At 39.9% G+C, this 18,742-nt stretch overlaps 2 protein-coding genes across 2 annotated transcripts in view; both read right to left on the reverse strand.

Annotated features, from left to right (window-relative positions):
- rasgrp3 (RAS guanyl releasing protein 3 (calcium and DAG-regulated)) overlaps positions 1 to 4,281 on the reverse strand; it is a 33,888-nt gene extending 29,607 nt beyond the window's left edge. Inside the window, exon 1 of the mRNA XM_085369604.1 lies at positions 4,216 to 4,281. The gene's annotated coding sequence lies outside the window, so the exon portion shown is untranslated. The remainder of the gene's footprint in view (positions 1 to 4,215) is intronic.
- Positions 4,282 to 7,977: 3,696 nt separating this feature from the next.
- The window catches only part of ltbp1 (latent transforming growth factor beta binding protein 1), a 131,255-nt gene continuing 120,490 nt past the window's right edge, over positions 7,978 to 18,742 (reverse strand). Inside the window, exons 22-29 of the mRNA XM_085368952.1 lie at positions 15,161 to 15,298; positions 14,154 to 14,315; positions 13,617 to 13,706; positions 13,161 to 13,289; positions 10,709 to 10,882; positions 9,549 to 9,701; positions 8,937 to 9,086; positions 7,978 to 8,847 (exon numbers count right to left, since the gene is read on the reverse strand). Coding sequence (XP_085225078.1) covers positions 8,675 to 8,847; positions 8,937 to 9,086; positions 9,549 to 9,701; positions 10,709 to 10,882; positions 13,161 to 13,289; positions 13,617 to 13,706; positions 14,154 to 14,315; positions 15,161 to 15,298 — 1,169 coding nt within the window. The 3' untranslated portion in view covers positions 7,978 to 8,674. The remainder of the gene's footprint in view (positions 8,848 to 8,936; positions 9,087 to 9,548; positions 9,702 to 10,708; positions 10,883 to 13,160; positions 13,290 to 13,616; positions 13,707 to 14,153; positions 14,316 to 15,160; positions 15,299 to 18,742) is intronic.

Below are 18,742 nucleotides of genomic sequence, written 5' to 3' on the forward strand. Positions count from 1 at the left end.
TCAAGCACAGAGACTCCCATGGTAGCACTTACTACGCTATGACCACCTCCTCCTCTTAGTAAACACAGCAGCCTGGAGGAGCAGCGGTCGGCCATGTGACCTTAAACACACACGCACAGTGATTGCACTGGAAGATTGCAATCACCGGATTTCAGTGCAGTGTTGATCTAACAAGTTAGATGTGCACTGGATTGCAGTGCACTGGAAAATGAATTATTTTGTCATATAATTCATTTTAGCATCTCAACAGACATTTCCAGTCTCCATCTGTTATAAAGCAATTTAATCTATTCTGCACTCTCACAGGTTCAAGCTGTGCAGGCTCATATGCAATTATGGCCTCTTCATCAGAGGTCACTTGCTTTTACTAAATATACCATATTATGTTGACATTTTAATAAAAATGTAAAAAAAGAAAAAGAGTGAAGAGCAGGATGACAGTTTTCCAAAGCAATCTAAAAAAGTGTTTTGGGTTTTTTTTTGTTTTTTTTTTTATAGTTTTAATTGATTTGTGTCATCTGGTTTCATAGCTCAACCTGCATAGCTGTGTTTGCAAATACTGTGTAATGTGCAATGCTTAAATTATCAGTCCTACTGTGGAGCGCCATGACTAAGGTCACATTCATATAGAAAGTGGTTCCCTTGTGCCGTGTCACCTTATCGGTTGGTTGGTAGTTGACATTCCAGCCTCTGGTTGTCTTTACTTCCAGTCAAATGTCAATCAGCAGTATCCTAAGTATCCCAACTGTGTTATTTTCCCTGTTTTTACTTGAAGTCGTGGTGTCATCGACTTTCTGTAGTCTCTACATCACTGATAATCTCTAAATGTGTGAAGAGGGCTTAACATTGGTGTGTGAGAAACACTCCCCAAATTTGATTGAGTAAGATGAGTATGACTTATCTCCTTTCATTCCAGTGGTTTATTTTGGACGCTGTACAATTATGTAATCAGCAGTACTGAATGCTGCACTGCAGTGTAATAGGACAGGCCATAAGATCATTATTAACTATCACTAGTGCTGTTTCTGTGCTGTGACTCTTTTTTTTTTTTTGTTTTTGGAAAACAATTTTTAAAAGAAGAAAACTTACATATCCTGCTAGCACAGGGATAGAGCTGAGGATGACTTAGACCTCAGAGGGATAAGTAAAGAATATCACACAGTAGCCTTAAAAGCCTGTGGCTCACAGACTGATGAGTTACTCATTTCCAGGTTTTGCCATTTAAATGCGATGTAAGTTTATAAGCGCAGAGTCTGTTTGACTATAAGTAACAATACAAGGCAGGGACAGTTCACAGAAAGGAGTGAGTTCCCTGCAGCACTCAGTAGAGGTTTCTCATTAAACCTGACACTAACTGTACTGAAAAGCTGCAGCCAGCCCAGTAACCCTATGAATAAATGCAACTGCATTAAATCTTCCAGGGACAGAGTCAGATTACCATCAGTCAAATCTGTGTGGTGGCCGTGACAGCCAATGAAAAAATTATTCTGATGAGGTGATGCATGTGTTTATGGACATACGCAGCTGGAGCACATAGAGGTTTCGAAGTGACTGGTTGCTTTTGTCATATGTTAGTCAGTCATAGTCCCGTGTAAGTTTCAGAAATGACTGTCATATTGTGTGGATATACAACGAGCTGAAGACTATAAAGACCCAGCTATGTTATCAGTATCCATCAGTCCAGCCAGGAAAATGCCATAATATGTAATTAAAGCACAATAGAGTTCACATTTCAACTCTTGATTCCTAATTTTGTAGCTCAAGTCAATTTTTAGTTTAGCTGCAGGTTTCAACACACAAACTTCTTACCTCATCTGAGACTCTGTCAGGGTCTACCAGAACATCTCATGGATCTGCCTTTTAAACATGTCCGTGAACAGATACACCTTTTAGTCTGTTCAAATGAGCATTAATATTAAAATCCACCTGGACTGAAAAGGTTGCTGCTAAAACCAGAGCAGCGCTCCAGCTGTCAGAGCTCCGTTAAAGTATCGTCCAGCCCTTTCTTCAGCTTGCTTCTCTATCTTTGTAAAGCCCTTCGTCTCAGCTGCATACAGTTATAGTGTGTATTCAACCAGCACTGATCTCAGTCTGTTTTTGTTTGTCTAAATGGCCACTAGACTTCCTTCAATTCTTTCCCAACTTAGGTTTCCTGCCTGCGTTGGTTGGTCGGGCTAAATATAGGGACCACACACGGTAAAGAGGGGGTAAAGAGCAGAGCAGGAAATCTATCACAATATGCTTTTGCGCACATTGATGTTTGCCCGTCAGTCGTGATAACTTTGTTCAGTGCATTTCACCAACTGTGTCTGGTGAAATCCGCAGTTGCAAGTTGGATGAGTTATTTTCTTTCTTTCTTTTTTATGTTTCTGAGAGTGACGTTCTACAGCACGGGTGCAGTACGCACATGTGTGATCCTGCATTGTCGCTGTGTGCCTCAGTGAGTGGGTCACCCTATCCCATATTCCACTCTAATGACGTTGTACACATTGTTTTGTCTCTCTGGGCTTCTAAAAATGTCTCCCTAAACAAAAGCAATGACTGCACATCCTGCTGCCTGGCTGGACAAAAAGAACTGAACTCCAACTTTTATTGTCTCAGACACACAATTTCAATTAAAGACTGTGCGATAACTACTGTGGGGGATGGTTAAGTCTCCTTACATTCTATTTTTTCCCCCCTTTGTCTTCTTTAGGCTGCAAAGACGAGGAGGAGGACAATTTTTAACACACTTGTTTGCCTTATTAGCATGTATCTCTGTTTGTGTAATGCACTGATACAGTCAGTCCTGCTACATTTATCTAAATGTCATCACATCTGTCTAATATGTATACGCAGTCTATGCTCCACATAGGGCGTAAAGCATTTAGAGTTGATGTGCTTCACAACAAATGCACATACATATTATTTCAGGGTCTTCCTGCGGTCCTAACCTTTAAATATAACCTCTCTTCTTCCTCTCCTGGCCTGTCTCCCTTACATCTTTCTCAAATGTAAGTAAGGTTGCTCAGTTTTTTCTACACTATGTGACAACCTGCAAACAAGCAGTTTGTGTTTTTATTGATATTTGTTAAGCTGTTAGAAGTGTTGCAAAGTGTGGCCGCAGCATATAGATATCTGCACTCTGGCTTACTGCATTTGGTTTTGTCTCATTTATACCTCTAAAAGCACCAGTGATGGAAGATAACCAGTTACACCCTGACAAACTTTACTGCCTCCAGTTCAGTTGGTGAGCTAACCAGTGCATTCCTTCTTCTTAAGAATACAGCAGAATTTTGGTTAAGCTGTAGCTAAACGTTCGGTATCTTTCTGATTTATCTGATTTGTTATCTCTTGTCGCCTTGCAGCAAGGTTCTTGCTTGAACCCTAACTTTGGACTTTTCTTTTGCTGGATGAGAGGTAGATGAAATGCTTGCAGTGTGCATAGAATGAAATATTGTATGACTGGATAGTTACATTTGGCTGTGAGTGGTCAGTAAAGACTCAATAAGTGCTAGATAAATGCCAACCCACTTCCATTTAAGATGGTGCTCCAGTAAACAATTACCAAATTTCAACACTTGGAGCTTTTGCTTAATTTGTTGTCTAACACTGAATGAACAGACTCACCTGGCCATGAAACTGCTTATCAGTTAATTGATCAATAGTCTAATTACTATTAAGACTAGAGGTTATAAAAACTCTTGAAGTTTATTTTTTAAAAGGTTTTAAAGCAATTAAAAGAAATGTAAAAGTCTACACTACATCATATCTTCAATATTTCTAAGCTAAATAGCTATTTCCAAGCTGCTGATTTCTGTGTCACGTGAAGTAACGGAATATTCAATTAAATGTCTTTTTGAAATCAAAAGGACAGCTTTTAATGTGCTAGATGGAGGTCTAATGTGAAGTCACTAAGTTCCATCACAAACTACAAATAAGTGAAATAATCCAAATGGAGTCCAGATGTTTCTTTAAATCATCTGTTAAAGCAACCATGACCTGTCAGGTGCTTTGGTCATTCAAGCTCAAACTTTACCCTTGCAGAGCACAGTATGACCCCTGATTGGTGGGAAGTACTGTGTAGGAATAAAAGAAAATGTTTCAAATATGCCACATTATCCCAGAGCAAAACAATAACCTGCAATAAGACTACTTCCTAAACTAACTGCAAGCTGTATATGCGTGGTTTAAAGTAATAACCAATTATACTCACATCTTAAAATATGCACCTACCTTACTGTGAACACTGCCAGCTTACATCTGCTACAGAAATCATGATCCTATTGTTGTACTCATCAGGATAACCAGCAATATGCAGAAAACTCAAACTGCTGCAGGTTATCTTGCTACCCAAAGATTCCCCTCCCATCCTGGCTTTTTTTTTTTTTCCACACACTCAGTCCAGAAATAGATTCAGAATTTACTGAAAACAAAGGGTGGTGTGCAAGACAACTCTGTCTCTATCTGTACCAAGACTACTCACTGATATTTGCAGAGGGGAGGAGCAGACTTTATCTATAAGCAAAGTGAACAGATTCTTTTGTAGCTGATTCATCAGTTTTTATTTTCTATAAAGTGTCTCATTCTGGCTTTAACTCCCTTATAGGCAGACTACAGAACCACCACTGGCAGCAATAAATAATTAAAGTAATTGTTTTCTGTATGACTTTATCAGTCTTTTTCATTTGCTTAGCAGTACCTACTAAGATGTATAAGGATGGTACTGTGACTAGTTGGCTAATCGCTAATCATCTGTTGCAGTGTTCCTATAGTTTCATTACTGAGTTTCATCAGTGATGCTATGCCCAACTTACACGGTCCATAACAGCATTCGACATGTTTCTCATTCAAAAGTTGAACAACTTGAGCAAGATGGTGTTTAACAATACACTGGAAGAAATAGATTTAGATGCAAGGTTTAATGCTAAACGATTTCTAAGTAGTGAAGTCCAGGGCTCCATCGCAGACACATGCACAGGAATCTCTTTCTGTGCAAGTCAGTTTCCACTTTCAGGTCCCAGCACAGGACAAAAAAGTCTTGGAGCAGCAACAGAGCTGCTCTATGTTAAGTTCAACATGTATTATTTATTTTTATGTATGTATGTATGTATGTATGTATGTATGTATGTGTATAAATAATACATGTTGAACTGAACATAGATATAAAATCATCTAAAAAAAATTCAACTAGTAAAAACAGACAAGCAGCTGGTGTTAAATATCACAATTTGTGGTTTATTATCAAGGGGTTTAATGTACATTGTATTATGAATTCATAGAAAAAGCTATTTATTCATGTACATATTACAAATACATCAGCTGTCTTTTGTTTAAATGTACACAAGGTTCTTCTCTCCGATCACTGCCTCATAGCAGCTTTGCAACCTGGCAAGACTTTGCAGTGAAATACAGTTAAGAGAAGTAGGAAACAAAACACATGTGAATTCAGTCCCTTCAAGACACTGAGGGAAGTACTACCAGGTAACACAACAACCTGCTTGTAAGAAACAACATATTTGTAAGAGACATGGAAGGTGGCTTTGGCTATGTTTCAGACAACCAGTAGTTCTCTAACTGCATCTGAACACCCTTACAAAAGCTTATTTCAAAGACATTAGCTACTTTCTTTAAAACAACAAGTGCATATTACATATCTGGTGATGCTGTGGTGTAGAGACAAGCTCGTTTTTTTTCAACAGATAAAGGCATGGCAATGGAGGAAGCAAAGGATTGGACAGCTGGCTTCTTCACAGAATTAAATATCCACAATCAGTTTGATTGGGTACAAAATACAACTTGATCCCCCAGCACGAGTCCATAGGGTTTGTCAGTACGATAAATGAGCAAAATGGTCTGCTATGATATACACAAAACCCCACTTAAACACAGAATTAAGCACCAGACAAGACATAGATTTTATACAGTTATGTAGTTTCTCCCCTCCACGTAGGCACCATGTTGTACATTAGGCTGAATCTTCATCTCAAGTAAATTACTGTTTGTTTCATTTAGTGTGTGTCATATACAGTGCAGAATATATGGGCTTTGATTAATGACGAGTGTGTGAGTACTTGTATTTCTATACTTTTAAGGACCAAGCATCCTCTCTGAAATCAGAAAGCGTTTTGGCAGAAGACACACTGGCTGACGTGCATTTTGTTTAAGGTTGCAAGTATGGGCTTTATCAATTGTTGGCATCAGATGTTGAGCTGGATAGAGAAATAACGGATGGCTTTTTCAAAAAAATCAATCAAACACAAAGCAGTGACAGATCAGTGACACAGCACAATAAATATGGCGGTTAAAAAAATCCCAGGGTTACTTGATGCATGTATTAGACATGCTAGCAGCAGGAGCCGAGGAAAGGAGCCACACTGTTCGCTCAGGTAACCAACTTTGGTCCAGCTTTGGGAAATACCAAAGCTACGAGATCATTTGTTGTAAAATTTGGTACAGGAATGAATTTTCTGTGCATCATGTTCCTGCTGATTTCAGTGAAGTCTTCTTTGGGTTGACCACACAGTTTGGAGTATTAGCATCTCCACACCAGAGGCCAGATTTACTAAGCACTAAATTGGTAGTCAATTTTTAGTGAACTGATAACAAAAGAAGTGCAGGTGTCACAAATTTATCGCTCCCTGGAAAGAGAATGGCCATTCAGTCCAAATGAAAGGCAGCTAAAAGAGGATCTCGATGTTCTTCTGCGAGAAGCTGATGGAAACTGCGAGTTTTGGAGGCGGATCAGTACATTAATGAAGTTAGTGTGCCACATGTCTTAATGTGCAAACAGTTTTTTTTAATCTGCATATTATACGAGGCTGCAGCAATTTATTCAAGTCAAAGGAAGGGATCTGACTCTCAGACAATTCCTGCAACAATCACAAAATCCATCCTGTGATACCTGATCAACATATCAGTTTTGACTTGCTCTTATACACTTCAGCTCTGAGTTGTATTTATAGCTTTATGTGGACAGACATTTTAGCATGTTATGTAACACATGATATGGGAAAAAAGAGGCAAAACATTTGAAAGTGAAACATGTAAAGGCTTCTGTGTTCACTGTTTAGAAAAAAACCCCAATAACACCTTTACCAGAAACCTCCGAGGACCGTCTCTGAACATTTGGGCTGAAGAGCTACAGGTCGAAGCTTTGCTACATCTCAGGGCACTAAACACTTACTCTGATAACTCACTTGTATCCCAGATGAACTGGCAACTACCACATCAACAAATCACAGACACATGTTAAACAGCAATGCAATTAATTGCCTGTAACCTTCCTCAAATTCCATTTACTTTACCTCTTTATTAGTAAATCTACTGGTACTGGTGCGCTGTAAATGAATGCCTGTGAAAGACAGTCCAACCCCTGGCACATGTGCCAGTCACACTGAATGTTTAGATCTTCTGGAGCTTTTCCAAACTCAGTGTTGCTGATTAGTCAAACACAATGACATTTTCAACAGTGCTAATCCAGTTAGCAAACTGGCACTGTTACACAACATTTATGTTTTTGGAAAACCACTGGAAGTTTGGACCAGTTGGAACAGCAAAAGAGATTTTGTACAACTCTGTTTCCGTGCAACAATGAGTTTTTGCACATCAAGTTTTCAGTTATTTAATACAGAGCAGCAGAAAAGAAGCACAATTTGCCACTATCAGACTTTCTTTCTCCAGTAAAAATGATCTGTGTGTAATGGTTGTTTAGGTGTTTTTACAGCACATAACGTTCTTTGTAAATAGCAGTTTGTGTTTGTCCATATCTATCGTTTTATACATCTGGAAACTAGCTAAAAGAAACCCACCCACAATGATGCTTAGATGATGTGTAAAAAACATTTCCCCGTAGGCTTTCTTTAAAAGATACATCTGTTCAAAACTAAAACTCAAATTCAATATTTGTGCTGGTGTTGGTAAATATTCATTAAAAACAATGGATAATAATAGGCCCTGCATTTATACCACTTACATACAATGTATAGGAGGGCTTTATTTAACAAAAACACACAAAAACAAACAGCACTAAATGAAGAAAGCCCAACAAAATGAAATGTGAGAGGAAGTGAACCATAAGGCTGTAAAGCAGGAGTGAAAAAAGATGCTGGTACAAAGCATATGACCATCATTTTGGCAGCTCAGCTGATGGCTTAGCTGACACCCATCTACTCATCCAGTTTGCTAATCACTCGGGCTTTGCCATTTCTGCTCTTTACCCCACTCACAGTTGCTATGCATCTGTAAGCTGCTTTGCAACCCACTTCCAGGCCAGCTGCTCTTTCCATGCCGTCTCTGGCTTGACCAGTGTCTTATTTGTTTTGAGTGATGTCTGCTTGGTGCTATTGATTTTGCTGCCTCTGGCTTTTCACTTTCCACGAGGAAGAGTGACAGGTTCCACACGCTGCCACAAAAAAAATTACTGCATTTCTAACTATAGTGCCCTTAAAAGAATTATGCCTCCAGAAATGTATAAAAGAAATAAAGGTACACTAACCAACACTAACTTATTCTAACTTTTGTTACTTTGGGATTGTTGCTGTATGCTACAACCAAGGCCAGCAGTTCAAATTAAGATTGCTGTTGACATTTTGAGAATGAGTGAAAGTGGTGTGAGGACGTCCTCACAAGTATAGTAATACAAGATTATGCATGTGGTTTTGGTGTCTCTTGTCGCCTCCTGGTCAGTCCACGCTCACTGTGTGTGTGTGGATGTCTGGTGTTTTTCCGCCTCCACGCAGTAGTTGGGTTTGTCAGAGGCCTTAAAGCCTGGAAGACACACACACTGGTAGGAGCCCACATTATTGATGCACCTGGCGTTTTTACACAGTGACATCCGGTTGTTTAGTTCTAAACACTCGTTAACATCTGTGGACAGATGTGACAGAAAAAGAAGGTTGGATCAAAATGTTTTCTTTGTGTTACAGTTTAGGCTGTATGCGTGTTTGCTCTCCTACCAATGCAGGTCATGCGGGACAGGTCCAGCGTATATCCATCAAAGCAGTCACACGTGTAACCCTCCTGAACCCGGACACACCGACCGTTCTCGCAGCCGTTCAGTATTCCGCACTCCTCTGCTCGCAAACCCTCAAAAGCTCTGTATGGGTCTGAGCCACGTAAAACACAGTGTTTCACTTAATATCAGAGAAGACACCATTCCTGGATGAAAGCAGCTGCCCTCTATGGCACAGGTCATACACTATATGGATGAAAGCAGCTGCCCTCTATGGCACAGGTCATACACTATATGGATGAAAGCAGCTGGGCTCTATGGCACAGGTCATACACTATATGGATGAAAGCAGCTGGGCTCTATGGCACAGGTCATACACTATATGGATGAAAGCAGCTGCCCTCTATGGCACAGGTCATACACTATATGGATGAAAGCAGCTGGGCTCACAATTACATTTTTTTGAAGTATGATAAAAGTGAACTTCTGGGCTTTTCAATTGCAAATGGAAGAACTTATTTGTGAAGATGTCATGAAAGTGAATATTGATAAAACAATCCTTTCTTGTAGCACTATTCTGTACTTCTGTTAACATCAAAACTGCAGAAATACTCACACTCTTCAATATCATAGTGGGGACGTGCTTCAAGTGATAGAGAATAGTCTGGTGTCACAGCATATTCATGAACTGGACCTGCAACAAGAGCGTCACGACCGTACGGCCGCTGCCCACCACTCAGAGGAAGGTTACACATGGAGGCGTAGTCCTCTGAGACGAGAGAGAGAGAGTGAGAAAAACGACAAATCACTGAGTAAGAAATGCCAGGACCTGGAGCTGTTCAATGACGCAATGATCCCTACAGACACTATTTAAGACCTTTTTTTTGCCTGGAAACAAATCCCTGTTCTTAAAAACTTTGTATTTCCCTTTAAGTCTTAAATGTAAGCTTTACTCCCATATTACAGCTCCTCCTTTACCTGGAACAATAAATAGGGCAAAGTCTAATATGATGGGGAAAGTAAGCAACAAACAATGCAGTTCTTTCTAAACACTCGGTACATTTGACAGAACCAATTCTTGAGTTACAACATCAGAATTCCTCAACACAAGGTCTGGAAATAATCTGGTTTCTTGGAGCTAAATCTACCACCTCTTGTATGAGAGAAACAGCACTTTTATTTTGAGTTTCCAACTTCTGTAGATCCACTAATGTAGTTGGAATATATGTAGACTTAAAGCTTATACTTCTATGTAGGTCAGGAATCTGCACCTGCAGTTTCCATTACATACATTATGTGTACATATGAATCAGGTAAATCTTATGGCAGGTACTGTTTTACCTGGGCGTTATCAGCTGACATGATGATGAAGGATTCATAACTGCATGTAAGTGATGCTAACAGTGAGATAAGCAGGCCTTGTGGAACAGTTTTTTCCAACACGTTCACATTTCAAACACATGAATTATTTAATACCCGAAGGCATTTTGTTTAAATCGCTTTGTTTTATCAGTTCTGAATTTCCACAGAAATAAACGGTAATTTAATTAAACGCCCCTACACTGAAACATTGTCAGAGATGTAGTGTAACCTAGTAATTCACAAAAACCACAAAGATAAAATGAATGTTTAAAATATTCATCTCACTTGTCATTTTTTAATTCAATGGAACAGTTGTTTGTGTCAGTTCTCATAAAGCTCCAACAGTCCCACAAAACTGACATCACTGACATATCATCTGATTTATAAATGCAACGTGTGTGTGGGTGGGTGTACCTGTGTCTCTGGAAGGACACAGGGCACATTGCATGCCCCAGGCATATCCGTGCAGACAGCAGCACTCGGTGTACGTGGTCTTCTGGTTAGGACCAAGTGGATTGATGCACATCATATTTCTGACCTCTTGCCAGCAGATGTCCCCATAGTCTATCTCCTCCGTTTCACGTTGGTCTGCAAACACACACATTGTCACCTATAAACTTTGATAAGCTTGGTTTACTTTCTAACATAAGGATAAATGTCTTGCAGCACATGGAATTTAAAATGGAAAACACACGCCACGCACAAAGTGGGGGAGAAGATGTGCTGAAAAAATGTATAAAAATAAAAATCAAGAGATTAAATGGATCTGATGAGGAGTAGGTATACGCAAAACATCACACACTTTGCTTTATCAATCTTCAGGTAATATCTACAGACTTCATGTAAAGTCTATCAGTACACATAACTGCATGTCGACACCCAGAAAGTGTTTGCAAAGCTCCTTTACAGACACTTTAAGACATTAACCCAGGGAATATTCATATTGAATTCTGTTTTTTATATACAGTATTATTTACAGTTATAGAGCTCATTTCAAAAAGATAAACAGCTGTTTTGTTTTTACTTCTAGTTGTAAGTCCACGTGAACATTAAGGAATATATTGTGTAGAATGATGTAGAGCAGTGTTTCCCAAGTGCTGTGCCGCAGGCGTGTCGTGAGAAATGATCAGGTGTGCCATGGAAGCTTATCTGGTTCCACCTGATTGGTACTCTAAGCAATCAGCGTGAGTAACGGGCAGAACAATTACATTCTCTTCCACTACAGGGCAGTACAACTTCCTGCTCTAAATAAATGGGTCGCCAACAGCCAATAACACAGAAGAAGATGAAGAAGAAATTACATAATAGTCATGCTATGAATTAGACAGCACAGTGTAATAACAATAGATACATTTTTGAAAGAAAAAGTGGTCAGTCTGACCCGGGTCCGGGAGAAATTCCCACCCAGATGAAGGCCCGAACATGAGTAGTGGTTAGAAGAAGCAAAAAAGGTATACTGGGGACAAACCAAGCCAATTCCACTATACCTGATGCGTGGAGAAAAATAATCAATGTGCTTTTTGTGATATTTTTTTTGGTGGTGTGCCGTGTGATTTTTCTATTGTGAAATATGTGCCGTGGCTACAGGAGGTTAAGCCGAAATGTGGCAGTAGGAAAATATGTTGTTCTCACTCAGAGAGACAAGTCAGTCATATGTCTACCACATGGATATGAAGCTGGACAACGATCCCTCATGTAGTTGTTTGTTTTCCCAACATTAAGCAACTTGAGTTAATAACATACAGTATAATACCGGTAAGAGTGCATCCTAGGAAAAAGTTCAAAGTAAATACATAACATAACATTAACACCGTTAGATAGAAAAACATTTTACAGTTTAAATAATGTCATATTAAAAATTAATATATTGTTTTGAGAAAAAAAATATGGGAAGACAAACAGGATTCTGAGTCATGATTTTTCATTCTTGAATACAGGGAGTAATCTGCAGTTTTATGTCAGTGCCAGCAGGGGTCACAATAGGACTTTAAAAAAAAATCAAAAGCTGGCTCCTGAATCAAAAGATGAGACGATGCATTCCCAAAACGGTGTGCTTTCTATTTCATGACACTGTCATTCAAAAAATGCTTTAAAGAAGTGAACAATTACATTTAATTGTGCGATAAACTGAAATGATTTTACATCAGTAGCTAAAAGTTAGTTTTGGCACTGGCGGTTAGGTTTCATAGATGACCACATGAAGAAGAATGGCGACATTTAGATTTGAAAAAACGTGACTTTTTTTTTTTTTTATGTAATTATGTGGTCTTGAAATGGCGAACAGAAAACTTTCCAGCCACCTCAGGATGGAAGATGCGGCGGTTCCCAATGGGGAATCGTGGGGCTTATACACAAACACATGTATGAGCCATCTGTGTTCAAACACTTCCCATCAACACACAGCGACTCATCCAGACACTCATCGACGTCTACAGTAAAGACAGGCAGAGAAAAACACCACAACTTAGAGGATGTTATGCCACGACGTGGAACAAATGCTAAATGCTGCAAATTGATTCCAGGTTCTTTTGACCTTTCATCATACAATGAAACATTTCTACAACCCTAACCCTTCAGTGCTTCTCAACCGTGTTGGTGGAGAAGGTGTATTTAGTAAGTCAGGGTGCATGAAACTGCGTCACTCTGTCAGGACTTTCTGAGCCCTTCAGCTAAATCAAGCAGAGTATAAAACACGGGACATGTAATCACACCATCCCAGGATCAAATGTGACCATGGACACACACTGCCTGTGATTTACTCTCTGTAAACTGATACTGTTAGTTGTGTCAGTAAATACCGTATTATCTGAGCAACGATAACACTTGGCTCCTTTCTCTGTGTGCACATCTGTCTGTTTTTCCTCACCTCTGCACTCCAGTTTGATGGGGTCGTAGTCCTGTCCGGTCTTGCAGTAACACTCGTAGCTACCCTCAGTATTCATGCAGAAGCCTCCTTTACACACCTCCTGACCAAACAGTGAACATTCATCTCCATCTGAAAACACACACAGTATTAATACAGTCTCCTTAATACAGGCCTTAGCCACTACACAGTACTATCTGTACAGTGAGTGCCATAAAATACTATATTAACATGTTTTACAGCTAAACTAAAGCCTGATTTGGCCTCTGCTAAGAGAAATGCATCTTTCTGCAGCATAACTACACACTGTTTCAAAGCTGTGTGAACAAGACAAAAAAATCCATTCAGTTGATTTAAAAATCTTTGCTCAGCATACTATAAAACGTTTCCTATGACTGAGTAAAAATAATCTGTGTTAGGTTTATATGCATGACATGAATGGCTGTAGACTTTTCTTACCCCTGTAGACATCAGAAGTGGGTACTCCATACAGGAAGTCTCCATTGGGAATAAAACCTCTTCCAGATGGACACATCTGGTTAAACTGGTCTGTAAGAGGACAGACACATGTTTGCAACAATCCTGTATGCACACTGGGTAAGATATAAACCCAGTATGTGTTGTGTTGTGGTTTTCATGTCAAGAAAACAGTTTCGGTGCAACTTTTTTGCACTGAAAATTGAATTGAATTTTTTCAAAGTGGGTTGTAGTATACAGCACTTTAATTGGTCAGTAAGACTAAAAAGCACTCTATAAAGCTTTCCATTTACCTCAGGACCACGAGGAGATAATATACTGAGAGGAGCTATAGGGAGACATAATGTGAAAAAAGGTGAGGAGGTTGTGTTTTTCATCCTAGTCACCTTGCTTTGGATAATGAAAAGCAACCTTTTTGTTCAAATGTGGTATGCTGGGATTTTTAAACCCTCTCAGAATACTGTGTAGGTGCCTCTGGTGAGAACACTATGTATATTTCATTATCCTCCTTGAGCTTACCTGTGCCATTGACAGGACAGGGATGCACCTCACAGTTATCACCCCAGCCAGCTCCCAGCGTGCAGCAGCACTCCTGCAGTGTAACATGGCTGGTCAGTACACTCTCACACAGGTTCTCGTCATTCAGACGGTAGTAGCACTCCTTCCGCTCCACCAACGGTGCTGAAAGACAAATGAAGGAGTTCAGTCAGCCCTACTATTCTTTTACTTTTCTGTCAAAGCACTTTGCAAACTTCATTCTTAAAGCTACAATATAAATAAAATGAGCATTATTATTATATATGTACTTGTAGTGTTGCAATGAAAAAAGCCTCCCAAAAAGCTCATGAGCATGTGCAGTGGACTGCACAACGCGACAGAAAACCTGGAGGCGAGAAAACTGTTTTGGCTTATATACTGTATATAAACTGGGCAATCTAAGAAATAAGAAAGCAACTACAAATCAGTACAATTTCTCCATTTCAAGATTTGGTACTAAGTTGGAGAAATATATAAAGTATAAAGATTTCCTGCCTGTACCGTCACCAGTGCAGGAGCTATTTAAGGAGAGGAGGTTGTTCTTCTTTATCAGTGTTTAAAAGTCCCATTTAAACAGCACAATACAGACTGCTGAATGCAGACAAATAACTGTAAGAAGAACAATATCAGCTCCTGCAACATTTATGTTTCTAGCAATGAAGTTAAATGCAACTAATCGCCTCCATGATATCACAACTGGAGCAGGTCTTGGGGATTAATACATTTTAAGGATTGCTTTACTTACTTTGGTTTGACAAAAGCTTCACTGATCAGATTATTCAATAAGATGCCAGAAAAAACACAGTTGTTTATATGAAAATAAATTCTACACTTGTACAGTAATGTCTGGACGTAGTTATGGAGCCTCGTCGTTCTTTCATGTGTTGAAAGGAACCCACTGTTATTTTCATGGGACGGTGTCAATGGCAGTGTAATGAAACCAGCTGTGCATTGGTCTATCTTCAACTTATTTGTCAATCTGAAGTCACCTGTGGGAATCGGCTCGCACTTGGCGATCATGCCGTTGTATTCTTGGCCACTAGGACACTCGCACTGGAATTTACCATCCCTGTTTACGCACTGCGCCTCTCCACAGACATTGCCCAGCAGCGCACACTCATCCACATCTGTGGAAAAGTCAAAGAATGTATTAATAGAAGATTTGTTCATATTTGAATGAAGTTCATTTGCTTTGATAGTTAAGCTAAGTAGCTGATAAACACAAAACAGAAAAAAAAACCTAAATACGAAATATGTTAATCGATTGTATATAAGTGACTCAAATTTTATGTTTGAAAAGGAGTAGGAAGAGGAAGAGACTTATATGATACTACCCATTCTTCCTATATCAGGGTGGGGAACTCCAGGCCTCAAGGATCGGTGTCCTGCAGGGTTTAGATCTCACCCTAGGTCACCACACCTGAATCAAATGATTAGTTCATCACCAGGCCTCTGGAGAACTTCAAGACATGTTGAGGAGGTCATTTAGCCATTTAAATCAGCTGTGTTGGATCAAGGACACATCTGAAACCTGCAGGACACCGGCCCTTGAGGCCTGGAGTTGCCCACCCCTGGTGTATATCATTAGTGTGTTATCTGTTGAAGTTGCACAGTGAGCTGTGATCCTGCTAGCTTTAGTGATTTTTAAATACAGGCTGATTCATCTTCTGTCATTTTACATCTATTTGGAGTTTAAAAAATATCTATACTCACAAATAGAGCATAGACACATTTAGACACTATTATTTACACTATTTTGCCAACTGTCTGGCACACTGCCACATGTGGAAACTGTTTCAGATAATTAGTTCACTTTGCAATCAGCCTAAGCACTATAAATAAGCTACAGGTAAGCTGTCCGTGTGGAGTACAATGGAGTGAGCAGGAAGAGTGAGAAGAGTGAGAATTAGAGGAGGCCGAGGAAGAGGACGTGGAGGTGAAGAAGTAGGACGAAGAGGACGGCAAGGACAAGGAGGTGAAGTTAGAGAAAGAGGACAAGGAGGAGCAAGAGGAGGATGAGGAGGGGGAAAATGAAGGGTAAGAAGAGTAAGAAATAGAATTACTGATGACATCAGAGCTACAATAGTGGACCAAGTAATCAACCGTGGAATGACCCTGAGGGAAGCTGGCCAACGGGTTCAGCCTAACTCGAGCCGCTACACTGTAGCGAGCATCATAAGGACATCTTGAAATGAGAATCGGTGAGCACAGTCACTTTGCACTAGGATTTGTAGCACTGCCGTATGCTAATGAGGAACACGACAATACCATAGATGTAAAAATACTGAAATTGTTACTTTACAGAATTGCTAGACGAGCAGATGCTGGGGGCAGAGGAAGCATGTTCACTGCAGACCAAGAAACTCATATAGTCAATACGGTGATTGCAAATAATTCCATAAGGCTACGCAAAATTCAGCAGCGCATAATTGAGGATGATTCCACCTTCCAAAACATACAAAATGTGAGCATTTCTGTATGAGGTCGTGTACTTGCCCGCAACAGAATCCGAATGAAACAAATCTACAGAGCACCTTTTGAAAGAAACAGTGAACGTGTAAAACAGCTGCGATATGTGCAGGTAAGCTATAGTATCACTGGTACTGAATCTGGAAGTGCACACTGTAGTGCTGTGCATGTGCCTGCTGTGCTGAATTTGTTTTGTCTTGTCTAGAGAGCGATGGAGCTAGAGGCAGATGGGTCGTGAGCAGTTTTTTGTGGATGAGGCTGGTTTTCACCTCACTAAGACAAGGAGACGTGGCAGGAACATTATTGGACACCGTGCCATAATCATGTCCCAGGACAACGTGGTGGTAACACAACTATGTGTGCAGCTATAAGTCAAAATAGTGTTGCTCACCATCATGCAACCATGGGCCCATATAACAATACACACATTACATTCCTGGACACCTTACAGGACATGCTCACTAATGTTCAGAGACCAGAGCAGACCAGATACGTTATCATATGGGACAATGTTAGTTTCCATAGGGCTGCTTTGGTCCGCAACCGGTTTACAGATCACCCACTCTTCACTGTACTCAACCTCCACCCATACTCTCCATTCTTGAATCCAATTGAAGAGTTCTTCTCTGCCTGGCGCTGGAAGGTCTGTGACCGTCATCCCCATCAACGCATAGCCCTTTTACAGGCAATGGAGGAGGCATGTGGGGATATTGACCAGGCATCATGTCAGGCCTGGATGCGCCATTCCACAAGATAATTTCCCCGGTGCCTTGGACTAGAGGACATTGCATGTGATGTAGACACAATTTTGTGGCCGGACCCAGAGAGACGACACGATGTAGACTGATTTCTTTTCTTTCCTCAGTGAAATTACTATTTTGTTTTGACTTGGAAATAAACACTTGTGTTTATTTTGATGTGTGTGAATAAACACCAGTACTTGAAGTTTGGATCCCTCCATGTTTACGGACCTATGACAAAAGTATGACCTCAAACTGACATGGCTTACTTTGTGCACAGAGAAAGCAAAGGCCAGACGTGTTTTCTATTCATACCTTCAGTGTGTAGTTGGTGCATTATGTGCTTATTAATGTGATAGCTTGTGTTAACTGTTTGATACGAAAACACCATTTTTACGAAGGTTTGGAGAGTTAAGCAAGGGTTATTAGCTTTTGTAAGAAAACTTCAATGTTTTGCTGATTTGGTGAAGGGTTTTCTTATTTCTGTGTAGAGTTTTGCAAAAATAGTCAATAGTTACAAAAAATGAGCTTAAGCCATCAGAAAAAACTGTAATTCTTCAAAAACTGAATTCCTGGCAGTGTCTGCATTTCGCTGAAAATAAACTGTGTCATTCAAATACACAGTTTATTTTCTTTCTAATTCATTTATTTTCTTGTTTTAGGAGGACAGTTTCTTTTTTGGGGGGTTACAAATGTCATTATTGTTGCTGGTTTGTCACACTTTTTTTCTGTGGTGATAAAGCCTGATGTTGTTTATATACTAAAGGAATCCTGTCACCTCGACTCACTGGGTTCCCTCCATTTTCAACAAGTGGGGTTTAACTTCCAACCCTGCAATAATGATTTCATTCATCCTAGTGTCGTTTTTCCAAGTCCTCTGTTCTCTTTTCTAGGAGGTAAATTTGCTTATCCTTCTCAGCAATCTGTATCAGTAGATCCACCAATTCCAACATACTTTTCTGTTAGAGATGGACCTCTTTATGCTTCATATAGCTGATACACCTGATGGGTGCTCTTGGGACGACTTTGAGGATTTCAGTAGCTGAAGTCCAGTCTAATGGTAAATTGACTGGTTCTCTTATAGCACTTTATTCAACTTCACCCATATTCACACAAGCACTTTTTTCTCTACAGGCAAGTGCTTTCACACCCCGATGAAAGCATCACAGAGGATCTTGGGATTTAGTATTTTGTCCAAGGAAACGTCGGCATGCAGCCTGGGATGGATCCACCAATCTCCCACTTAGGAGATGGCCTACACTACATCCTAACACACAGCAACCAGAGGAGCAAATAGTCTATTCATTCAAGACAAGTATCAAGCTCTTGTGCTTGCATATTCTGATCTCCAAGGAAACAAAG

The sequence above is a fragment of the Diplotaxodon limnothrissa genome, linkage group LG13, assembly GCF_057381915.1.
Source record: "Diplotaxodon limnothrissa isolate DT_005_m linkage group LG13, D_limnothrissa_male_GT1.1, whole genome shotgun sequence".
Classification (NCBI taxonomy): domain Eukaryota; kingdom Metazoa; phylum Chordata; class Actinopteri; order Cichliformes; family Cichlidae; genus Diplotaxodon; species Diplotaxodon limnothrissa.